At 51.2% G+C, this 22,003-nt stretch overlaps 5 protein-coding genes across 5 annotated transcripts; 3 read left to right on the forward strand and 2 right to left on the reverse strand.

Annotated features, from left to right (window-relative positions):
- Positions 1-116: 116 nt before the first annotated feature.
- Positions 117-869, reverse strand: ASPACDRAFT_61287 (putative NADH-ubiquinone oxidoreductase 178 kDa subunit; the record flags this gene model as incomplete). Its single annotated transcript, XM_020203649.1, has 3 exons — positions 117-273; positions 344-588; positions 753-869. 3 exons carry the CDS (start codon positions 867-869, stop codon positions 117-119), a joined length of 519 nt encoding a protein of 172 aa, XP_020055861.1.
- Positions 870-2,654: 1,785 nt separating this feature from the next.
- Positions 2,655-6,702, forward strand: ASPACDRAFT_52835 (uncharacterized protein; the record flags this gene model as incomplete). The annotated part of the gene is made up of 2 exons (XM_020202661.1): positions 2,655-5,455; positions 5,760-6,702. 2 exons carry the CDS (start codon positions 2,655-2,657, stop codon positions 6,700-6,702), a joined length of 3,744 nt encoding a protein of 1,247 aa, XP_020055862.1.
- A 2,422-nt stretch (positions 6,703-9,124) lies between these two features.
- On the forward strand, positions 9,125-13,383 carry ASPACDRAFT_79415 (putative C2H2 finger domain protein). The gene has a single exon (XM_020205403.1). It carries the CDS (start codon positions 9,274-9,276, stop codon positions 12,910-12,912), a length of 3,639 nt encoding a protein of 1,212 aa, XP_020055863.1. The 5' UTR covers positions 9,125-9,273; the 3' UTR covers positions 12,913-13,383.
- Positions 13,384-16,801: 3,418 nt separating this feature from the next.
- ASPACDRAFT_29493 (putative C2H2 finger domain protein) lies at positions 16,802-19,504 on the forward strand (the record flags this gene model as incomplete). The annotated part of the gene is made up of 4 exons (XM_020199645.1): positions 16,802-17,520; positions 17,576-17,839; positions 17,901-18,587; positions 18,646-19,504. Coding segments are annotated over 4 exons (2,529 nt in total), but the record flags the coding sequence as incomplete, so codon positions are not given.
- Positions 19,505-19,873: 369 nt separating this feature from the next.
- On the reverse strand, positions 19,874-20,423 carry ASPACDRAFT_79420 (uncharacterized protein). Its single transcript, XM_020205404.1, has 3 exons — positions 20,367-20,423; positions 20,161-20,287; positions 19,874-20,067 (listed from the first exon to the last, which is right to left on the reverse strand). The coding sequence occupies exons 2-3, from the start codon at positions 20,285-20,287 to the stop codon at positions 20,006-20,008; spliced, it is 189 nt and encodes a 62-aa protein (XP_020055865.1). The 5' UTR covers positions 20,367-20,423; the 3' UTR covers positions 19,874-20,005.
- Positions 20,424-22,003: the final 1,580 nt, after the last annotated feature.

Below are 22,003 nucleotides of genomic sequence, written 5' to 3' on the forward strand. Positions count from 1 at the left end.
AAAGACATCGAGACCTTTTACCTCTGTCTTATTATATGTACATGTACAACGTGTCGTGCTCCCCAGGTCTACCGACAGAGTTTTGTGACCAAACAAATCAAATCAATTCAGCTTAACTATTCATAGAGAGAAACGACTTTGCCATCCTTCATCCGGGCAACACGGTCCTCCTCAATGGCCTGGTTCTTGCGCTCGTAGTGTGCGACAACCTTGCTGAGGTCCGCATCGTAGCCGGCGACAAGGTTGATAGGCTGAACGGCGTGGAAGCTGACCCTAAAAAGTGCAAAGGGCATACGTTAGTGCCCACGATTCTGAAAATAGGAAGGCTATAGCAGTTTCGTACTCGGGTTGCATCAATCCATATGTTTCGCTAGGGCCCTGACTGGCGAACAAGTGGCGGTCGCGAGCAGCCTTCTCCATTACCGCCGTCCGGATGGCGTTTCTCTGCTCAAAGACCTGCTCCGAGGGAGTCCACTTCTGGATGAGGTTGGAGATCCAAGACTGGGAGCCGGACTCCTCAGTGGCCTTGTGGATGCGGTGGATAACGTAGCAGGAAGCGAAGGTGCCGACGGTGACGTAGAAACTCCGCTGTAGGGATGGGTCGATCTCAAGAATTAGCCCAACTGACTCATTTGAAGAAGCAGGAACAATGCGATCTTGCAGCGTATGATCCTAGCAGCCATCGCGGGCGACACGGATGGGGGGGGTTGATCGTTCCCAATCGGAGGGAACCGTTAGGTAGGGGAACGTACGCCGAAGCTCTCATTCACAGGGGCAGCGTGGTGAGCTGCATGAGAGCCAAATCGATGGGGCTGCTGGTTCCGCAGCAGTAGCCGCGCCGAAGCTACCGATCGCCTGGCAAAGAACATGGTGTGGAAGAAAATAATTGGCAGCGCCGAACAATCACGATGCCGTCGCTTGGGCTTGCTGGTGAGGTTGAAAGCGCAGAAGGACGGCTCAAGGTGGATATCACGTGATACAATATCTGGATTGGGCTTAGGGTTGCCATGCTCGGGTCTTAACCCCAGCGGGATTAGCGCTGTTGTTGTACCTTAAGGTAAGTAAAGGCAGGGCTGCGGTGAACTTGGGACAGCATGTACGGAGCACTGTACATACATCCTGTAGTGACTAATTACTCCCGGGAATTCATCAGGTTGCTTCTTGTTGTCAAAGCATCATGTCAATCTCTGACAGCCTAACAAAAGCTGCATGTTGGTCAAATGTGAACCCTCGGACCCTCGGGCCATCGCCTTACCTGCATCAACTATTAGTCTCCCTCTTCTTTCCGAGGGATCAGGGAAACCCTTCGCCTTGAGAGTTGAACCCCCCTCGAACGGTGTTTGGTGGTGCACTGACTGACTGGTGCATGGTGGGTGCATGGGCCGACGTCTGGCGGGTCGCTCGCTGTGCTGGCTTCCTTGTCAGTAGCGGCTAGACTAGGTAGCGAGCGAGTCTACTCCGTACACTCCTCTACACCGCACCCCAGGCTGGTGGCCCTAATGGCCCTGATGCATGGCTAACTGCCTCACTTCAACATGGCGCTCCCCACTGCTCACTCTTAGCGCGATGTCAATTGGGTTTCATCTTGTGCCAAATCATGTGGACCCCGCATCCTCTGGTTATCAAGGGGGACATGTCATCGATCTGTACTTAGCGTTGTCCCACACCATACCCCACCCACATACTCCTCCCAACCAGTACGATCTTACTCGAGTACAGTCCTAACTGCACCTCCTCCCCCCGGCGGCGGTGTTTGAAGAACATTTTAGGCTATCGAGCTTGGAATAGCTATTCGTTCTTACTCATAGTCTATTTTCTCCTTTCCCCACCCTCTTCTGATTCTTCCGGTCACCGCGAGTATCGCGTCTTTGATGCCCAATGCGTGAGGTGATTGGGTCTGGGATAAGTCGGATCTCCAATGCTTCGGTCCACCCTTCTGACTCCTTTCTTTTGCCCCTCCCCCCCAGGTGTCTGCATGCTTGCCTCCTGTGCCTAGTTGGCCTCCGTATCCACGACCGACGATGGGTATCAATCGTCCTCTAAGGTTCGGTCCGTTTGACGCCTTGCCCAGCCCCCTTGAGGCTGGTTGAAATGACTCTCTCTCACCATGCGATTCTTTCCCGGTTTGGGCGTCTCTGAGAACCGGTTATTAGCTGTCCAAATTTCCCTCCACGTCCCTCTTCTCTTTGGTCCCCAGCCCTCAGCATCCCAACTATTTTAAGAGCCAGCGTGTGGAAAGCCATCCTGGCATTCCGAGTTGTCTGCCCGCCGGCGAAGCTGCCATCTGACACGCAGTCACTTGCCTTCGTGTATGGCACTCATTTGTGCCCACTCCCTGCATATTCTCTAATTCTTTCTTTATTCCTCCTATTTTACTAATCCTTTTCTCTCCCTACCCATTTTGCCACCGAGAAACTCTGTCTGATCGTGTGATCGCCCACGCTTCCAGACTGACCAATTTCGGTTCCTTGCGTTCGCTCTGTACCTATACGGAGCCGGAATATAACTTGACACCGCCGAACGCGCCTGCAAATGTACATTGTTAAACCCACGTTCACCCAATCGAGCCTCTACTGATAGAATCAAGTTTCTAGCTTACTGGGAACACGTCTGTCAGCCTTACTTTTCAACTTGGGCACGCACTACTATCAATCATGGGCAAAAACAGCAAGAAGGCTAATAGCAAACAAAAGAATAAGAAGGGCAAGAGTCAAGAGGCCTCTGGGACCCAGACACCTCAGCCCGAGCCTGCCGCTGTCGAGCAAGATGAACAACTAAATCAACAAGAGACACCTCAACCTGAGCTATCTCTCGAAGAACAGCAAGACGAACAGCAGGAACCCTCTCAACCGGTGACCCCCAGTTACGAACAGGAACCACAAGTCTTAGGCTGGCAAGACCAACAATCAGAGACACCTCAACCAGAGCTTTCAGAACAACAGCCAGTACAGCACGACACACAGCCAGAACAACAACAAGAGCAGCAGCAGTACGAGCAAGAACAACCGCAAGTCGAAGCTGCCATCGAATCGCAACCAGCAGCGACAGAAACTATTTCTGAAACAATAGCAGAACCTGCATTGGAACTAGAGTCGGTGCCACCCCAAAAATCGGAACTGGAGCAACCACCAGCTGTTGTCGAGGAACACTCGACTATTCCTGAAACCGAGGCTCAAGCTCAGCCCCCAGTGAGTGACGAGGGCTGGTCTGATCAGCCAGCCATTTCGGAGCTTGCTCCTAGCCAAGAGCCAGACGTGAACGATGTACAGAAGAACCCTGAACAACCACAAGAGCCAGCCTGGGAGGCAATAGGCTCGCCGGAAACCCCCGTGGTAGAGGCCGAAGGGACTCAGGAGGACAGTCAATTTCTGGTTGAGCCCAGTGGCACTGCAGCGCCCACGGAGGAGAACCCAGTGACAGCACCACAAACACCGCTTGAGCCCACGTTCGTCCCAACATCTGCAGAGCCCTTGGAGTCTCCTGCGCACACGGAGGATCAGTTCGTGGCAGCTTCTGCCTACGCTGACGCTGCGGATTCTGCTGGCGATTTGCACAACCCTGTCATGTCTGAGCCCTTTTCCGAAGCAGAGCTCGCTCAGCCCATTCCTGAATCCGATTCGCTCCCCAAGCAAACAACTCCACCCGCTTCTAAGCCTGCGTCTCCTATCCCTCAAGCAGCTTCACCGATTCCTCCCGCTGCATCTCCATCCTTCAAATCCGTTTCGCCTGCTCCGCAAAGTGCTGCTGCGACACCACGTGCTCTTTCGCCCGTCCCGCAATCGGCTCCGCCTGTACAACAGTATACCTCACTGATGGCTGAAACTATGATGCCAGAAGAGGAGCCTGCTGTTCTGGCGCAGCAGGATGCTTTTCCTACACCGCCAGCTGAGTCCCCAGTATTTCAGCCAACCTCACCCATGGCGCAACCGACGTCCCCAGAGCAGAGAACCGCCTCTCCTGTGGCGAAAACAGTCTCTCCTGTCCAGAAACACATTTCTCCTGTCGCCAAACCCGCATCTCCAGTTCCGAAGGTCAGCAGTCCACTAGCACGGGGGCACATGTCGCCCGTAATGTCTCCTCAGTCGGCCCCGCCGCCAATGGGGCAAAGAGTGCCCTTGCAGGCCATGCCACCCTATCCTCCATCCTATCATTCGCCTATGATGAGCGCCAATGGGTACTTGCCCCAGTATGCCTATTATCAGCCATCTCCTAACGTCCACCCCACACCTCGAGGCTCCATAGATCCAGGCTCAGCGGCATCATTCCAGATGTTGCGCGACCTGGGCTTTGCCAATGGACATGGCCTCAATGGGAAGGGAGGCACAATCTCTCCTCCTGAACATGAGGAGCCTATCGAGCTCCTTCAAAGAATTCAGGACGCCATTCCTGACATCGGCCGACTGCTCTCGAGCTACAAAAATACCAAGGGCAAGCTTCAGGCACGGGAGGCCGAGTTCAAGCAGATGGAGAGTCAGCATGAGCAGGCTTTGATGCACAAGGATTTCTACATCGAGGCACTCCAGAATCAGATGCGGAAAACTGCGAACGAGAGTGCCGAGGAATCCACTAGGCTCAAGAACACGATCAACGAGCTGCGGATGGAGCTAGGCAACCTCGATGAGAAGCAGAAGGATCTTGAAGAGAAATTGCTTGAGTTTGAAAACTCCAACAAGGAGCTCACCCAATCCAAAGCCGAGCTTGAGGATAAGGTTGAGTCGCTCGACAGCAGCCTAAAAGAGGCATACGAGACCTATGAGCGAGACATGGACAAAGCCAAGGAAGAGAAGGCGGAAGCTCTTGCAACCCAGAAGCAAGAGTTGACCGAGCTTTTCGAAGAGATTAAGGCGGAGGATGAGAAAGCAGCAGCAGAAGCCCTGGCAGCACGCGAGCGAGAATTACTCGACCAGCAAGAGGCGATGAAGAATGAATATGAGAACCAGAAGCAGCAGATGCAGGAGGCACATGACGCCCTGCAGGCCGACTTCGACTCCAAGGTGACTGAGCTGGCCTCCACCAAAGAGGAACTGGAGACTAGGACCACCGAGCTCGCCGATAAACAGAAGGAATTGGAGGACACCTGTGAAAGACATGCTCAGGAGCTGGATGCAGCCCACCAAGCACATGCTAGCGAAGTCGAGTCTCTTAACAACAGTCATGCAGAAGAAGTGGCTGAGATGAAGAAGGACTTTGCCGATCAGCAGCAGCAATGGGCGGACGAGAAGTCTTCTCTCGAGCAGCAAGTCGCAGAGAAGACCGAAACCATCGAGAACCTCGAGCGTGAGAACAAGAAACTAGAGGAGGATGTTGCTGTCAAGGAGAAGCAGCTTCAACACGCGGTGGAGAATATGCGCCTCACAATCGACAACTTGGACAAAGATTGCGATAGGTTGAGAAAGACCCTACACAGCCTTGGAGAAGCCACTGACCTCAAGAGCACGAAGGGTGATTCTTTTTTGTAAGTGACCTAGTGCATTGAGAATATGTTTTAGTACCCGACTTTCGTTCAGAGAATGTGTTTCCCTGTGTTTACTTCTCATTTCTTATGGGACTCGAACTCCCCGATACTTGCATTTGACTTGATGATACGTCTGAATCTCTCGTTCGCTTCCCTTTCCTTCTTGCATGAACCAGATCGACTCACAATCATTTGTTTTCTCCTTTCCTATGTTGTCTCTTTTCTCTATAGACTGATTATGATGATGATGACATGTTGATAACGCTATAATTGTACGTGCTCTGATAAATATTCCGACTTCTAGTTTGGATTGCTTCGGCCAACTCTCTCGTCTTATTGTCTCCCTGTCTAAGGAGCACTTCTCGTACCTTCCAATTGATCCTCCCAAGGACATCCTTTCCAAGCTTCCACCTGAGCTGCCATCGTTCCTTGATAACACTCCGGCCTCGCGTGAATTACGCTCCGCTTATGTCCAACATGTCGTGTCTAAGACATTGACTTATCGGATCTTCCACCCTTTCCTCTTTACCCTTGGCCGACGGTACGATAAAGCGGACACTTTCTTCCAGATGCTTTCGATGGATATCCGACGCAAATCCGTGCGACGCGAAGCGTTCTGGAGACAGCAAACACTGAAGGCAGCTTACACTACATCGGATGCCAAGCAATCAATCAATGTGGTTGCTGCGGTCATTGTTGATGAGATCATTGATCAGCTTAAGCACTTTGCAGACCCCCGGAATTTGGACGCGCTTCTAGTTGGTGTAAGGAAGATCGTTAAATTAGCAGCCGAAACTTGGCGACTGGCTCGGGTTGAGCGAGAGCTCATTTTGGCTTCACTGCCAGCGCCGGACGCCGATATCGTTCCCAACGACGATTGGACGGAGTATGGGACTCCCAAGGAAGGTACTCTTAGCTCCAAGGAGGACCCGACACGTCATGTCATCCTCAGAACCTTTCCCCGAATCACTCGCGAAGCAGCTCATGAGGACTTTATTGGAGAAGAGGAGAAGTCTCAACCTTGCACCTACTCGCAGGGTTGCGTCCTCTACTCCGATTCTCCCGTGGTAATGGCCCGGCTGCAGGAGCTGGCAAAGAAGTCCACGGACGCCTTGGCTAGTGGGGATGAATCTTCCCGCCGTGGCTCGCGTGAATCGATCCACCGTGATGGGGATGTCCCTTCATCCAAAAAGAGCAAAGGATGCAGGGATGAAATGAATGGCGCACCTGTGGACATTACAGTTTGAACACGCGGATCGCAGGACGCCATCAGAGGGGGGTGAGTTACGACTAATATATGTGTTCGATTATTGACGCCCTTGGATTTGCTTTTTACTTCTATTCTTCTCCATGGGTGTACTCTTCTATCCTTTTACACCGCATACTTGTGCTTGTTATCATGAGGCATGGTGCTGCAGCTTACGGAAGTTCTTTAAGCTTATGCTTACATTCATTTGACAGGATCTGGGTTTCCTTCTTTACACCAATGTCTCCTCACGATGCTCCTCGATTAGGGAGGATGTTTTCACTCAACGTTGACCTCATTTCTCATCAATGTATTCTCTCTATCCTTTCCACGCTGCGAACGCAAGCTTTTATTCTTTCCCTGTCTCTGTAATCATTCTGTGTTCACTGGTGTTGGTATCTCGTGTTGTTGTGGTTGTTTCTTATTGAGATTTCTTGTTTCAATTGAGCGAGTCAAGCGATTGTCCGTCGATCTGATACGGTATGTACCATCCATTGCCCTGGTGAGTCTCCAAGAGACGTCAACACCTCCACCTGTGTTTCGTGTACATTTAATTTGTTTTGGCTGCTCTGTGCGTAAGATGGCTGGCAAAGGTCTGTCGATGGATGTTCCTATGTGATTTCCTGTGCCTCCGGTTTGAGTAATGATATCGTATTGTAAGCACAGCCACAGACATGATGTCAATTCAACCCACGAGTCCGGGCGCAGCCTTGAAGATGAATGAAATTAGCCCAATGACTTGGTAAACAGGGAAAACGGAATACTAGGCAAGGCAAGACTAAAGCAAAGTATTGAGATGTAAGAGTCAGTGTCCTGAGTACCTGGTTGGCCATAAGTGATGTGGTCTTTTGTGCAGCCCCTCCTGTGAATGGGGGGGGGGGTGATGATTGACAGGGCTGAGGAATGGGGCTTGGAAGGAGGCTGAGTTGGTCCGAGTCCACTACGTACCATCAGAATGATAATTTTGATGATGTTTGAGGAAGGAATCAAAGATAGTAACCATCATAGTACAGTATGTACTGAATTAATGGCTCAACTAGGCTGTCAGTACTTTTAAGTTGACACTATCTAACCTAATACTTACTACGTAGTATATACTCACGCGTATGAAATAACTATGAGTACTCAACTCATATTGTAAAACCTTGCGATGACTGAAGAATCCACGGACCCTCTTCAAGTGGGGCCGAAGACAAGCCCTGGAATTTCCCTTTTCCCCCCAGTGCCCCCACGCTCTAACCACGGTTCATCTCAAAGATTGGTTTGAAACAAACCCCGACTAGTATCGAAGAAGGGAAGACGTAGGACGCAAGGTGGTTGAACAGTTAGGACTTGACCAGATGAACTATTGGTCATGTTGTTATAATTTCAACTACTATGAAGTATGTACATACAGTAACAACCCCGCCCAATCTTCTCGCTGACTGGCCCCAATGCTACCTACTGTACTAGGTACTAGGTAGTAAGTGAATTAGTACTCGACTTAACCAACTGTCTTGGCTATCTTGACTAGACTAGACTATGGCTATCTCCTTGTGGCTTACAATATCCCCCTTTCCCCTTTTCTTACGTGTTCCACCTTGAAGTGAATTGTGGCTCAGTCAGAGTGCAAGGCACATTTTCCCTTCTGATCTCCCACGGATCCTACTGTTACTTTCCCGGCAGGATCGTGACATCAACTCTCTTTTCTCTTTAACATGTTTACTTACCCCATCCACCCCCATTAGCCTTTACGGCATTTTTCTCACTCTGCCCAGACTCCTCAGTACTGCGCTTTCTTTTGTTTCTCGTGTTTCAGTTGCTATTTTTCTGTCGAGGTTCTTTTTCTGGTGGCTCGTCCGCCCGCCTCGCAAAGAGCCGCTTGTCACTCGGGCTTATTAGCGCCATACAATATTATCCTTCTTCCCACTTCCTTCCCCCCCCCCCCCCCCTCCTCCGCCCTCTCTCTTTCTCATTCAGGTCTTTTGAAGCATCCTATCTATTCTATATCTCTGACACATCTGCCTACACACTTGATTTCCTCCTAATTGTAATATTCCTACATCCTCTCTTTCGCCATCTTTGTTCTTCGGTGAGCTCCAGATCTCCGATCGCACGCCATCTCATTATTATCGCTGGCCCATTGAATCCTGATTCCTGCCCGCGTTCCTGACGCCTTCCTACTTTCTGCTGCTAGCTCGCTACTCATCGGCACACGGACAGCAACAGCATAAGCTGATTTTCTTCCAGCTAGATTCGGTCCTTCCCGGGGGTTTTCTCGTGGCGTTTTCTGGACGGAGACTATCCTGCGACAAGTTGCTTAACTCCATTCTAGCAGTCTCACCGCCTGGGTCATGGTTCTATAGACATGCCATCGAAGACAATCCGACCCGACTCTCTGTGTCCAGTACAATTTTCTCTAATTTTATGCTAGTTTCAGAAGAGCAGGGACAACGCTACTTCAATCCCCCTCCTTCAGAAGGTCTTGTCCGTCTATTCCAAGAAGGCTCGGAGACGGATATCAGCACCCGTCCCAGCGGATCAAGATTTCTCGATTGAACACTCGTCTGCCTTGGCGATCATGACCGCCAACATGTCTACATTATCACCTCAGCTTGTTCAGGATGACTCGCCCACTGGAATGAGTTTCCATGATGTCAATTTTTCCGATCCCTATCTCTCAGCTCCTGTGGACCCTGATGAAGCCTCCTTCAAGTCGTCCGCTATAAGACTAACGCCGGCCAACGAGAACGATCATGGCACCGCACTTTCTGCCTCGCCTCTGCTAGCACAGTCTTGTACTGAAGATCCTGAGATTATCAACGAGGGCCCGGAGGCATCTTACTCGGACTTTCTGAGCCCAACAGACGACTTTTCCAGCGATTTGAGTGCGCACACATCCCCTAGCGTAGATATCATGTCTAGCAGTCTGACTGTGGACGGGAAAACGGGCCTTGGCGTCTGGCAACATGGCGACAGGGTGGAGCGGAGTATACCGGGCCATGAACCTGTTTTACATGCTGCGGCTCCGCAAAGCGCAGCCGAGCCGTCACAAACCATGGCCATGAGAAGCCCAAACATTTTCTCGGAAACAGCCGGCGACCAAATTGAGGCGCACACTCCACAGCCTCTTTTGCTGAACACCAACGCACCAAGTAATAATTTGAGTGTACAGGTGGGACCTGACTCAGCCCGAGCACGAAGCCCTGTTGTCAAGATCGAGAGTTATTCCCGAGGAGATTCACCAGTCAGGGATGCTTCTCCGACTGAGCGATGGCGGGGCTTGTCGTCCACGCACTTGGCACCCAACGGAATGACCACGGACTCGGAGCCCGAAGAGTTTGAGGTTAGCAACGAAGGCCTCAGCCCGGGCCATACACCCATATCTCGGACACACAATGGCTCCTGGGTTCCGAACACTGACACGGGCCAGGCTGGTGTCGAACCGCCATCTCGAGCGGATGTTTACATCTCCAGTCCAAACGAATTGGAAGCCTGGAGACGACTGGAAGAGAAGAACGCTGATATCCAGTCATGGTCGGCTTCGGTCAGTGCTGCAAATAGCGATGCAGAGGAGGATATTCTCCTTGGCCGCGGTCGGAAGCGGCATGTTTGCGCTCGACGCAGGGCGAAAAGTGCCGGTGATCCTTCTCTCCAGCAGGATTACTTCAACCTGAAATCCCAGTTCCTAGAGCCGGTTGTTCCTGGACCTGGTCTTCTCCTCCACGAAAGCAGTGATGAGGAGCTTAGTGAGTATCGATCTGGTGACGAAAGACGATCTGACGCGCCTGCAGCCGATGCAAATGAGAGAGAGTGGACCGGGGAAGGCCTAGAGGATGTCCCTAGCACCGAGCAGAACAGACTTGAAGACAATGACCCATCACCTCATCAGTTCTTGAAGGCGCCGCCGTGGCAGGATATTGATTATGATCCAGTTCCTCGCCCAACTAGGGTGCAGCCGTTAAGCTCCAGCGCAGCGATGATGGAATATCAACGACGAGCAAGAGATCTTGACAGTGCATCTCGTGCGGCTACATGGGGCACGCGATACTTGAAAGACGCCGAGGTCAACAGTATCATAGGCACCGGCGGCTCCTTCGAGACTCTGACTATCAGTGACAATAAGGCTAGGAAGCATGAAAGAAGAAGCAGCCTCCGCAAGTATCTACCGCGCAACCCCTCTCACCACCTCAAGAGACGACTGTCGGATTTATCCATCATTCCTCCGAGCGCCGATACTGCTGGCAGGGTCGATGGATTGACAGACCCTTCTATGAGAAAAGACATTTTTCCTAATCGTAAATTAAGTCTTGGTCGGTCTAGGTCTCCCAGCCTCAGCACAAGCAGTGCTGTTATTGCGATTGCCGGCCAGATGGCTGCCATTGGAGGCAAGGATTCGCTGCGCGCTGCGTCACCAAATTCGACGCTGAGCCCATGGCCGATTTTCAAAGGACGGGGGCGAAGCAAAAGCGAGCTGCCAAGAGCGTCGTCACCTGGATTGATTGATTTGATGACGAGTCATGGCGGGCCCCCTGTTCCTAACCTCGCATACTCCCCTCGAGTGATCGACCGCGGTGTCCACCTGCAAGGGGCACCTCAAGTAGGCCATGCCACTGGCGACGCTGACGATGAAGATGATGACTTGCCAACCGGAAAGGGTCTAGTGATGCAGTTTCCGGTACAGTCACGCCTACCAGTACCAACGCTTGATGGTTTCAGATCCCAGATCACCGAGTTGAATCCCCGGCTACCTTTGGAGTTAGTCGAACGCTTCGCTCAGGAGCAGCTTCGCCGATACCGCAAGCTAGTTGACAGCAAACAAAAACATCTTGGAGACCTGGCAGCACAGAAATGCACATCCGGCTTATTCTGCTTTGCACAAAGTGGTGAAGCCAAGCTTCTCGCGCCTCGTGGAAACCCCCACGTCCCGGATACATCACATACGCCCTTCGATAACTTGAGTTGTAACGAGGCTGGTGACGATGCTCAGAGAGTGGGAGAAACCACAGTGACTGCGGGACAGTTCCCTTCAGGTGTGCCTTTACCGCCAGTTAAACGGTTGCCAGCCGAATTTGAGTGTCCGATTTGCTTTCAGGTAAAGAAGTTCCAGAAGCCATCTGATTGGACCAAGCATGTCCACGAGGATGTCCAGCCATTTACCTGCACCTTTCCCCATTGCACCGAGCCGAAGTCTTTTAAACGAAAGGCAGATTGGGTTCGACACGAGAGCGAGCGACATCGCAAATTAGAGTGGTGGACGTGTACATTTCCGGATTGTCATCATACGTGCTATCGGAAAGATAATTTTGTGCAGCATCTCGTTCGAGAGCACAAGATGCCGGAGCCGAAGATGAAAAAAACAAAGAATCCAGGACCCGGTAGAAAGGGAATTGACTCGGTAGGCATTGCGATGGACACGCGAGAGCACGCCAGTCGCGAACAAGGAGTCGAGCAGCTTTGGGAACTTGTGGAAAGATGTCGACATGATACCCCCAGAGGCCCCAAAGATGAACCATGCCGGTTCTGTGGGAATGTCTGTAGCAGCTGGAAAAAGCTTACGGTGCATTTGGCTAAACATATGGAGCAAATCGCGATGCCTGTTTTGGGGCTTGTAAACGAACGGGAGATGTCATCGAATGGTGGTGCTAGTGCCAACAGCGTGCCAAATACTCATGGTCCCGGCTCGATGCCGATTACGAACGAGCCAGTCTGCTCCCTCCCGCAGTCAAATGGTTCGGATACTACTGGCTCAGATGGGACCTTGAGCCTCACACAAGCACCACATGTGAGCCATAATGCCGACCGGCAGAGCTCTGGAGAGCCCATGGTGGCTTTGACTCCTACATGCTTCCCCCAACCGACAATCATATCAGGCGGCTTTTCTGCGGAGCCTGAGACGATGGGCGCGTATCATGACATCTCGACCTCAGGTTACCTTTCGAGCCTGCCAGGGGAGCCTGCAGATCAGTTGCGGTTCGTGGCCACGCACCAGAATTCGGTTACGTATCCACCCCCATTCAACGCTGGTCCTCGAGTTCGGGTGGTCAATCCTGAAATGAATGTGCTGCAAGATTCAGACGAAATAAGCATGTCGCCCACGGAAATGCAACCCACCTTCAATGCGCAGAACCTTACAAGCCTGTCATCGTCTGCGGAGGATCGTCATGGCTTCCCCAAATCTATGACTCAGACGATTCCTTTTGTCGCTGGGGTTTACGGCGAGCAAGGCTGATGGTGAGCGAATAGAGACCTCAAGAGTCTTGCATCAATTCCCATAAGCTTCTCTCTACCGGACCACTTGGAGGCGAGAGCTCGTGAGCGAAGAGCCTGGGGCCCGCGGCACTGTTGTCCATGGTGAGCATAACAAACATTTCTTGCTTTGAATTCTGAGGTCCTTTGGTCGGTGGAAATCGTTGAGATACCCCCACGTTCTGGTCGTCATGTTGGCTATTTGTACTGCACAGTTCTTGTTTTTACTCGAATGTTAATCTTTTGATTAAGATACCTTGTTTGAAGCACTGCCGTCATGACATGACACAGAAAACCTGGATTTCGTCTTTTCGTCCAAGTTATTGTCCGGCTTCACTGGAGTGAGTCAGAATAGTCTGAGACACCCCTTCCTTCCTCCCTTCGTTGTTGAGTTGCGGATCAACCCGACAGCAACCATAAACATTAAATGTCAACAATGGCTATGTGACGCGCCATTTAGTTATGGGCAGGACCACGGGTGCACCTCCTTATCTAGCAGTGGCAGTCTCAATCGAACAGGGGCGCTTGGCATTTGGTATGTGAGCTGCATGTATGGCCCTAAATTGTCAATTGGTCACATTGCTGTGATTGGACGGATGTTTTTTATGGGGCCCGGGGGGTGGGGGGGAGAGAGAAGGAGATGCACGTCGCAAGTCGACTTTACGGCACACTGCAGCGGGCTACTCGGCTCAAAGAAAAGGAGGAAGGGATGGAGGGAGGGAGGGAGGGAGGGAGGGAGGGAAAGGAAAGGCAGGGAGAGGGCGTTGGGTTGTGGGGGGTGGGAGGAGAGGGGAGGAAGGGCTGGAGGTAGTGGAGGAAAGAGAGGGAGATCTACAGAGTGCAGTGACTACAATACTGTACGGTAACCACCGTCAACTTACTCCGTACCTACGCTGAGTTACTAACTACGGTAAACTGCCTTACCTCCGTAAACCCCCTCCCCCAAAAGCAAGAACGGGCTGTCCCACCGACCTGTCAACGTCGGGCTGGACCAAGGGGGGAAGAGGAGAAGGGGGAGGTAAAAATAAATAGAAGGACTTGCATGTGTAAGTGCGTTGAAACTTGAATCACCGATCTGCTCCACCAAGCTTGGCAGATGCGCCCCTCTCAGGCCAGAGAAAGATAGACCCCTGTAAGTAACCTTGCTGACCAGTTTCAGCTCGTCCAGTTCAAAATTTGGTCGCAACCATTCAACCATAGGTTGGTTGCACAACAGACGCCGAATACTCGCCTGAAATTGACAATTTAGGCCATTAACACCGACCGATGTCGTCAAGTTGTTGACTCGTGTACAGTACCGAGTTTGACTATGGAATGTGCCATACGAGAGCGGCGATGGGTGCAGTGAGGATGATAAAGCCCAGCCATTTGCAGTAATGTTTATATCTAGAAGTTTACTGGTTGGTTTCCGAAATCCAAATCAGAATATGAATTTACAAGGAGTAGCAGCAACAGCAACAACACTGAGTTGCGAAATGAAGTTATTGCCCTCACCACACGCAGTTAGTCTGCAAGATACGGTACAGATCGCGAGCCAAGAGCTGAAAAAGGTTAACAAACGCAGTAGACTAGTTCGTCCTTAGAGATAGATAGGCCCGGGCCGAGTGGTTGGCGATCGCCCATCTAAGATGGAGATCATACGATGATAAATGATAGGATCATAAGATAGCTGGGCTTGCTGCTAGTCGTCCTGTGTTCGGTCTTCTTAGGGTGTCGCGTGGTAGAATGCAGTGCTTGGGAGATGAGCCTGTCAGACTGAAGGCGATCTCAGTCTCAGTCTCTGTCTCTGTCTCACTCACTCACTCACACACACTCTCTCTTCCATCTCGTTTACTCCCTTACAGGCACAGCCACCTCTAGTCCCAATTCAGGTCAATTGCCGGGGTATGAGAGAATGAATGGTTCATCTGTCGGCATGGCCCGCTCATCCCCCATCCCCGCGTCCATCCGCGTGATGATCCCTTACATACTTCGGCCTCTACCTGTTGTGCTTCATAGCCTGCTGAGAGACAGAGGCATGAAAGCCGACCTATCCGGCCGGGCTGATATCAAGATAGCATGCTTCCTTTTCTCGCTTAATCACCCCCGCCTCCCTGTCGGAGTATACCGACCACTATGAACCAGAAAAAAAAAACAATCGCTGGCGAGGCGTGAACAGGTGCTGCCTTCCAATCCGACCCTCCATATGCCATCTAATAATGTTTATTGGGCGATCATTCCTGCAGGAGCTAAGAGCTAACCTAATCCGAATGAGGTTTGGAGATCATCTCGACGGCGCCGGGGTTTGGTTTTGTGATTGAGACTCTTCTTAATGGCTAACTTACTAGTCATTATTTCTGGGGCATGAGAGGACGACTACTTAGGTATAGGCACTTGCATAATTTGGTACTTTTGTCGAACCTCATGGCAAGAGAAAAAGCATGAGAAAAATAGATCATCCAACCAGATTTTTTTTTCCCTATGAAAAAGAAAAGAGGAAAAAGAAAAACAAAAAACAAAAACAAACCACAGCGGGATTTATCAACCTCATGTCTACGCAATCCAGAACCGCAGACCACGCCAACCACGCCAACCAAGAGCGAGAAAGAGAGCGACAATGGGATAATGATTTGCGCGTGCGAGGAAAGATTCTTCATCTGCTCTGGCTTCATCCGTCGCACTGGCACCCACCCTCTCGCCAATCATGCATGCACTTCAGCTCAGAGCTAACACGCCCTGGTACTCAATCGGGAAGATGGTCTCTGACAGGTCTTATGCCCGTCGACGGAGAGAATCCGTCCCTCAATCAATGAATGAATGAATGAATGAATGACTGAATTAATGCTCATTTCATTCGGTCCGCAAGCGACGATCTGGACCAGCGCAGGCCAACAGGTCTGACAGGCTTAGAGAAAATTTGGATGCTTGACCTGCAGCTTACTGACTTGATTATCCGTACGGAGAGAAGACATGCCAACCCCATACGGCATCTCCCCCAAGACTCGCTGAACACGTTATCGCGCGTGGGGTTGACGATGCGATGAACTGAAAATCTCTTGATCTCCCTCATTGCTTTTTCTTTTCTTGTTTCTCCCCCCTTTTCGTTTCTTTTTTGTTTTCTTTTGACTTTCTCCCATTCTCTCACAGCCTTCCATCTCATTCCCGCATCCCTTCCTCTCTCATTAGGTCCTGCTGAGAGATTTGTTTCATCACTATCCAGGGTGGTGGTGATTCCAGTCACATTACAATAATCCTCATAGTCTCATCCTATCCCGCTTTGCTTTTGCTTTTCTACTTATCCGTTTGCACCCCCTCAGTTTCTATTTAGTTTTACCATCCCGACTTCCTGTCTCGCAAGGATAATTCCTTTGGACTTTGCAAATCTTTCCTTCTCCTGGCACAAGTCCTAATCTTCCCAGGCAGATCCCCGCGTCGCTTGTTCAAACGCAAACGCCTCTCCTTCAGCTTCTGTTGATGCCTCAAGCTCGGGCCCGGCTTGCCCAGATTGCACTTCGTTTCAAGCACCGGCAACTAGCACGAAGCTCACGCATTACTCCTGCTGAGAGTAGACAAAAAAGAATCAGGCGGGAAATGTTCTTGCGCTGCTCTTCTTGTCCCTAACAAGAATCCCACAAGCTTCGTTGCGAAAAAAAATCCTGTTTTGTCCCGTCTATATAACCTACCCGCCCAATTTTATCCTAGTAGCTTGGTCTATCCCCTGCGCTGCGCTATTCTCTTGTACCTCAGACCGACCACGGCAGAGCCTCGGCTTTCCAGAGTCAGCACAATGAGGGTATGCTTGCGTTCGCCCTGTCTTGCTTGAAACAGATAGCGCTATTGAAGGATTTACAGACTAAAGAACCTCTCCATAGGCCTCCAGAAACAATACCCTCTGGGAAGAATCCAATGATATTCTTCGGGGCATCAATGGCTCACGAGCAACGCCAACATCATCACATAAATATACCTCATCCGACGGGCTGACCCCGCCAGCAATATGCCTCGATAGCTCAGCATCTTCGAGGGGGTTCCAATTTGGCTCTGACTCCGCAGCTCCTCCACCCCGGCTGACATCAATCCTCGGCCGGTACTTTCCATGTCATGACCCGGCATCATCTCCCTTTGCTCAGAGCTTCGACTCTTCCCAGTACCCACTGGCCCGGTTCGCAGCAGATCAAGATGTTTGGACGCCGCTTCAAGTGACCGGCCTACCAACCCATGCCGGATCTCTCATGTGTCCCCCGATAGGGGCAAGTCAACAATGGTCTGGCCTCGATCGCAGACTCTCTACAGGTCACTACAGCACGCCATCTGAGACCGACAGCCAATATGCTAGTCTCCATCCATCGGAGTCAGGGTATAGCACGCAAAGTTGCACCACTCGCTCAGTGGCCGCATCTTACGCAATCGACCCAGCTTGCAGTCCCTACTCCGCACCATTCGAACTAGAACAGGATGAACGGCTATCTGTTTTAGACCTGAACACTGCTTCCTATGGAGATCCAATGGATGTATTAGAGCGAATGCAGTCTCCATCTCTCCTGGGTCCTGATGCGATCAAGTGTGATTACTCTGACTGCCAATGGACTGGGAAATGTCCGTCTGATAAGCGGTAAATCCATTGACCGACTCCATGCACGTGTTTCTGGCTAGCTAACAGCCTCCAGCAAGCACGAAGCCCGACACAGAAAGCTGTTCAAATGCGATGAGCCAGGTTGCACTCGAAAAGATGGCTTTGGAACTATCAATGACCTGGCACGTCATAAGAAGTGTGTCCATAAGCAAGAACCAGAACGCGGGCCCAAAGTAGTGTATATGTGCTTTGGAGTCAAGTGCCCTCGCAAGAATAAAAGATGGCCTCGCTTAGATAACTTCCGCCAGCACCTTACTCGGATGCACAATGATGAAGATGCTGAGGAACTGCTGAGAAAGTGAGTCTCGTGCCGATGTGTCGAAGCGAATCATATCTGACGATGCTAACCCCCGATGAAGATCCCAGGAGTGGTACGAAGACTGCCTTAAGCCGCAAGTGATGGCATCGTCGATGATGGATCATCTTTCGGAAGCCAGTAGTCCACAGATACAGGACATGATTGACGAGTCACGGGACAGATCCGAAGATCCTCAAGTGCCACCTTCTCTCCTATGCGAAAGGGCTCGGGCGGAACTGGACACGACAACCCCCGGCTCAGTTAGTGACGAGCAAGCCCGTCCAAGTCTCAGCCGTGCCACCCCTAAACCTGCGCATTCAAGTCCACAGGCTGTCGAACTACCACCACTGGATTCTCTCAGCTTTGACGGGTCACTAAGTCCGCGAACGACTTTTGCGGCTCGGTCGGACATCTCTCGAGGTGGCAAGAGGGAAGACATGGTAGCTGAAGCAGCCATGAACTTGATTACTACCATGACAAAATCCATGAATATCACGCAGCAGCGACAAGGGCAACAGTCTAAAGACGCAGAAAGTGCTGCAGAGCAGGAGGCCGAGTTGGCCAAGCTGAAGCGGGAGATCTTGCAAACAATTCTGACGACCGCCTTGGGCATGCTAAACCAAAGCTCGGAGCCATATCCATATGGTCGCCAACTTCAGGAGGGAAGTTCCGCCGTGCATCCCGATCAGAGGAAATGGATTCAGTGTGAATTCTGCAGCAAGAAGACGCGGTTGCGTTGTGAGATGAAGTATGTTCAAGGCTCTGTGAATGTGGACGTGGACCGACAGCTAACTTTGCGATACCAGAAAACACCAGAAGCGTCATGAACGTCCATACACTTGTACTTCCTCGCACTGCAATAAGACTTTTGGAAGCAAGGAGGACTGGAAAAGACATGAAAACTCACAGCACTTTCATTCGAAAAGCTGGCGTTGTACACTACCGGACGCTACCAAAGAGGACCTACCGTGCGCCCGTTTGTTCTACCGCCAGCAAACTTACGTCCAGCACCTCAAGAAACACCATGAGATGGATGCGGAAGATGAGGTCCGAGCGGTTCTTTCTGATAGTCGCATCTCCCGGGACGGGCGGGCGTCATTTTGGTGTGGCTTCTGTCGGAAAGACCTCCCCTTGGGCCATGAACTCGAGGCATGGAATGAGCGCTTCGACCACATTGATACAGAACATTACAAGAAAGGCGAGCGCATCGAAGACTGGGTGTCTCCATCTGATCAGCTTACCGGAAATCGGGAACTACACGGAGGAGATGATTCCATGTCGGCTGATGCTGGGTGCGATAGCGAGCCGACCATAGCTGAGCACAGCGGAGGCGACTGTGCACATAGCGATGGACGATCGGAAGAGGGCGAACACATATCTTCCTACCAGGATCAGATGCTGCTGGATGATGATGATGAACCTGCCCGAAAACGACCTACAGACCAGTCGAGGGGTTCCCTGCCGTCCACGTCATCACAATCACGCCTTTCCTGCCGTCCCAGAAACACGAGGAAGAGGAAACTCTCGGTCCTCTATTCCGCCCCAAATGTCGGCCCATGTGAAGCTCTCAGGACCGAATGTGCGAATCCGGAGCCACCATATATCGATGGATATTTAGGTAGCTATAGCATCGACTCACAGATTCAACCACAGCATACCCTTTGACAAGCTGGATATTATGGTGCAAAGTCAGTCACCGCGGCGTTTGATCCAGGAAGTGGAAATATGCAGTGTTGACGTTCGAGAGTTCTGTGCGATAAGCGTGTGAGCAGATCGAAATGCTATGCGTTAACTGAAGTTGAACTCATAGGAGCGAGAAAGATCATATTTGCCCCGGTACCAGTCGAGTTTTATGTGCTATGTGATGTGATGTATAAATGCCTGCGGGTTTCTTTTCTCTTTCCCAAACTATGTGCAGCATTCTATACGATAAACGTGTACTTCTTGACCTCAATTACCCCTATCAATCAAGGGATGCAGACATACAAGTACTAAACACCTTTCTTTTTATTCTCAACCATTCCCATGTAGGAAGCGACATTGATGCATGGGGTATATACAATGGCAGATGCAGGTGGATAGAGTACAATCGATAGCAAGGAACACGGCGCCATTAACTATTCCAATAGATCCAGTCGAGACCCGAATACTCAAGCATGCAAGCATTTACATCTTTTTCTGCGTGCCTGTCAATTCTCGAGCCTTTTCCTCAAGAGCAGTGACTTCCTCTATCGCTAGTCAGAATATCAAGGTCGACCCATATAGAACGTAATCAAACAAGGATACAATAATATCACGGCGGAGCCAGGGTTCGAACTTACTATTCTTCTCGTACTTGGATTCGTCCATCTCAAGCTTCAACCACGTCCAATGGAGAACCTGGAAGGTGAAGACGGCGCCCAGGAAGACTTTGGCAAAGGGGCTGATGAAGAGTTTGTACCGGGCCATCTACAATTCTGTAAGTAACGCCTGGGAGAAATAAGTGTGGATGAGGAGAGGAAGATAGTTAGCTCCAGTGGTCGCTTACGCCGTCTCGGTAGGCACTAGACGCTGGGTCATTTGATGCATTCAGTCTGGTGCGGGTAGTGGTAAAGGTTCTTTGGGTGACGGAGGCGATGGTAGGGCCTCGTACTGAGCCGCGAAGAGCGCCGGCTAGGAGAGAATTGATGGTCATTTTCTTTTACAAGATTCTGGGTGGTAGTCCAGTAGAGGATGATCGGTAATCGGATTGAAAGAGATAGCCTTCGAATTGAATGTAATTTGCAAGATAGGGTTGCCAGCTTGCAGCTTGGATAGTGCGTGCGCTGTCTGATGATACACCTCGAACAGCGCGGGATTGACTGCGAATGAGGAAGATGTTCCGAATGGGGCTAGTCCCAAGTCTCTCCAGCAGAACTGACTGACTCAGCAGTCACATGATATCAAGCGAGGGCGGCAAACTGGGACCGAATCAGGCGCAGGGGGACCCGGCGGCACTTAGGCGAGGGCGAACAGGCGGGGAAGAGTCAAAAAGCGATAAGCTTTGCGGGCCTGGGAGGAAAGCAAAAGCTCGTTCCTGATCTGTGAGCTCTTCTCTTTCTCAGCTCCTCCTCCCTACGTGTCCGAAGGGGCCGGCGACAGGTGTCGGAAAATTCGACAAAATCCCGTCGAAAACACGCTCAACCCATCCGCATCATTCATATTGCGACATCTACGAGATCATGCAAGCCTTTTTGGGGCAGTTGGGGTGGATTGGCAGGGGGGGAAGCTGGCAGTCTGAAGAAGCCAAAAGGCGGGTTTGTTGTTGATTTTTGAGGGGTGGGTTTGCAAAGCCCGCTTTTGGGGTCCGCCAAACCGTGACTGGCAGTCTGGCGACACCGCGGACCGGGAGGATGGCACGTGCCCAGACCGTCTAGTCAGAGACTAAACCTAAATAGGGACTAATGATGGCGCCTAACTGTGGCGCGGGGAACGGAACAGCTGTGGCTGGGTATGGCTAGGCAAGTCTTGCCTTTGCCAAGTTGCTATGCTTGCTGCTGCTGCTGCTGCCGCCGCGCCCTTCGATCTTCACCCGTCTGTCTGGTCTCTCTTGTCTATCCGCCCACATCCATATACCACACCCCCCGGTCACTTCACCCGGCACTTCTCATTGATTTCCTTCCCTCCTTCTGTTCTTTCTCGTCATGCTGTCGATCGGTATCGTTCCTGGTACGGAGTAACTTGCCTTGTTTCCTCTTTTTACAGGAAGGTCTCAACTTACGGAGGGGATCTTTTCGCCTCAGTTCTTCCATTCTTTTGATTCTGTTTTCTTTCCCTGTCCATCGACCTCTGGGTTCTCTCAACCTCTCCCAGCTCCGCCTAGCGACTGCATGCGACGCGTTCTGACCTCTCTGGTGTCTCGCATTACTTCTTGCTCCAATTCTTTTTTCTCTTCCGGGATCGATTCACCTCGCGCGTTGCTGTCACCTTTGCACTGCGCGTCATATATACGACCTGCCTCGGTTCTCGCGGGCGCAAAACGGGGCTCTGCCGATTTTCGTTCAACTTAGTAGCCGCCAATAGTCAATGCTTACTGCTTGGTGAGCGCAAGGACAATTGCTTGTTGGTGCTGTTCCATGAGCCCGCAGTCTTTCCCCTCTCATTGAATCTGAGGTGTTTGTCTGGGGTTGTTGTCCGCTGCACAAT

The sequence above is a fragment of the Aspergillus aculeatus genome (genome assembly GCF_001890905.1).
Source record: "Aspergillus aculeatus ATCC 16872 unplaced genomic scaffold ASPACscaffold_9, whole genome shotgun sequence".
Lineage (NCBI taxonomy): Eukaryota > Fungi > Ascomycota > Eurotiomycetes > Eurotiales > Aspergillaceae > Aspergillus > Aspergillus aculeatus.

Coding starts and splice junctions, on each gene's coding strand:
- ASPACDRAFT_79415 (XM_020205403.1), top strand. CDS start 9,274: ATGTCTACATTATCACCTCAGCTTGTTCAGGATGACTCGCCCACTGGA.
- ASPACDRAFT_79420 (XM_020205404.1), bottom strand. CDS start 20,287: ATGGCCCGGTACAAACTCTTCATCAGCCCCTTTGCCAAAGTCTTCCTG. Junction 20,068..20,160: donor ATCCAAGTACGAGAAGAATA/GTAAGTTCGAAC, acceptor GACTAGCGATAG/AGGAAGTCACTGCTCTTGAG.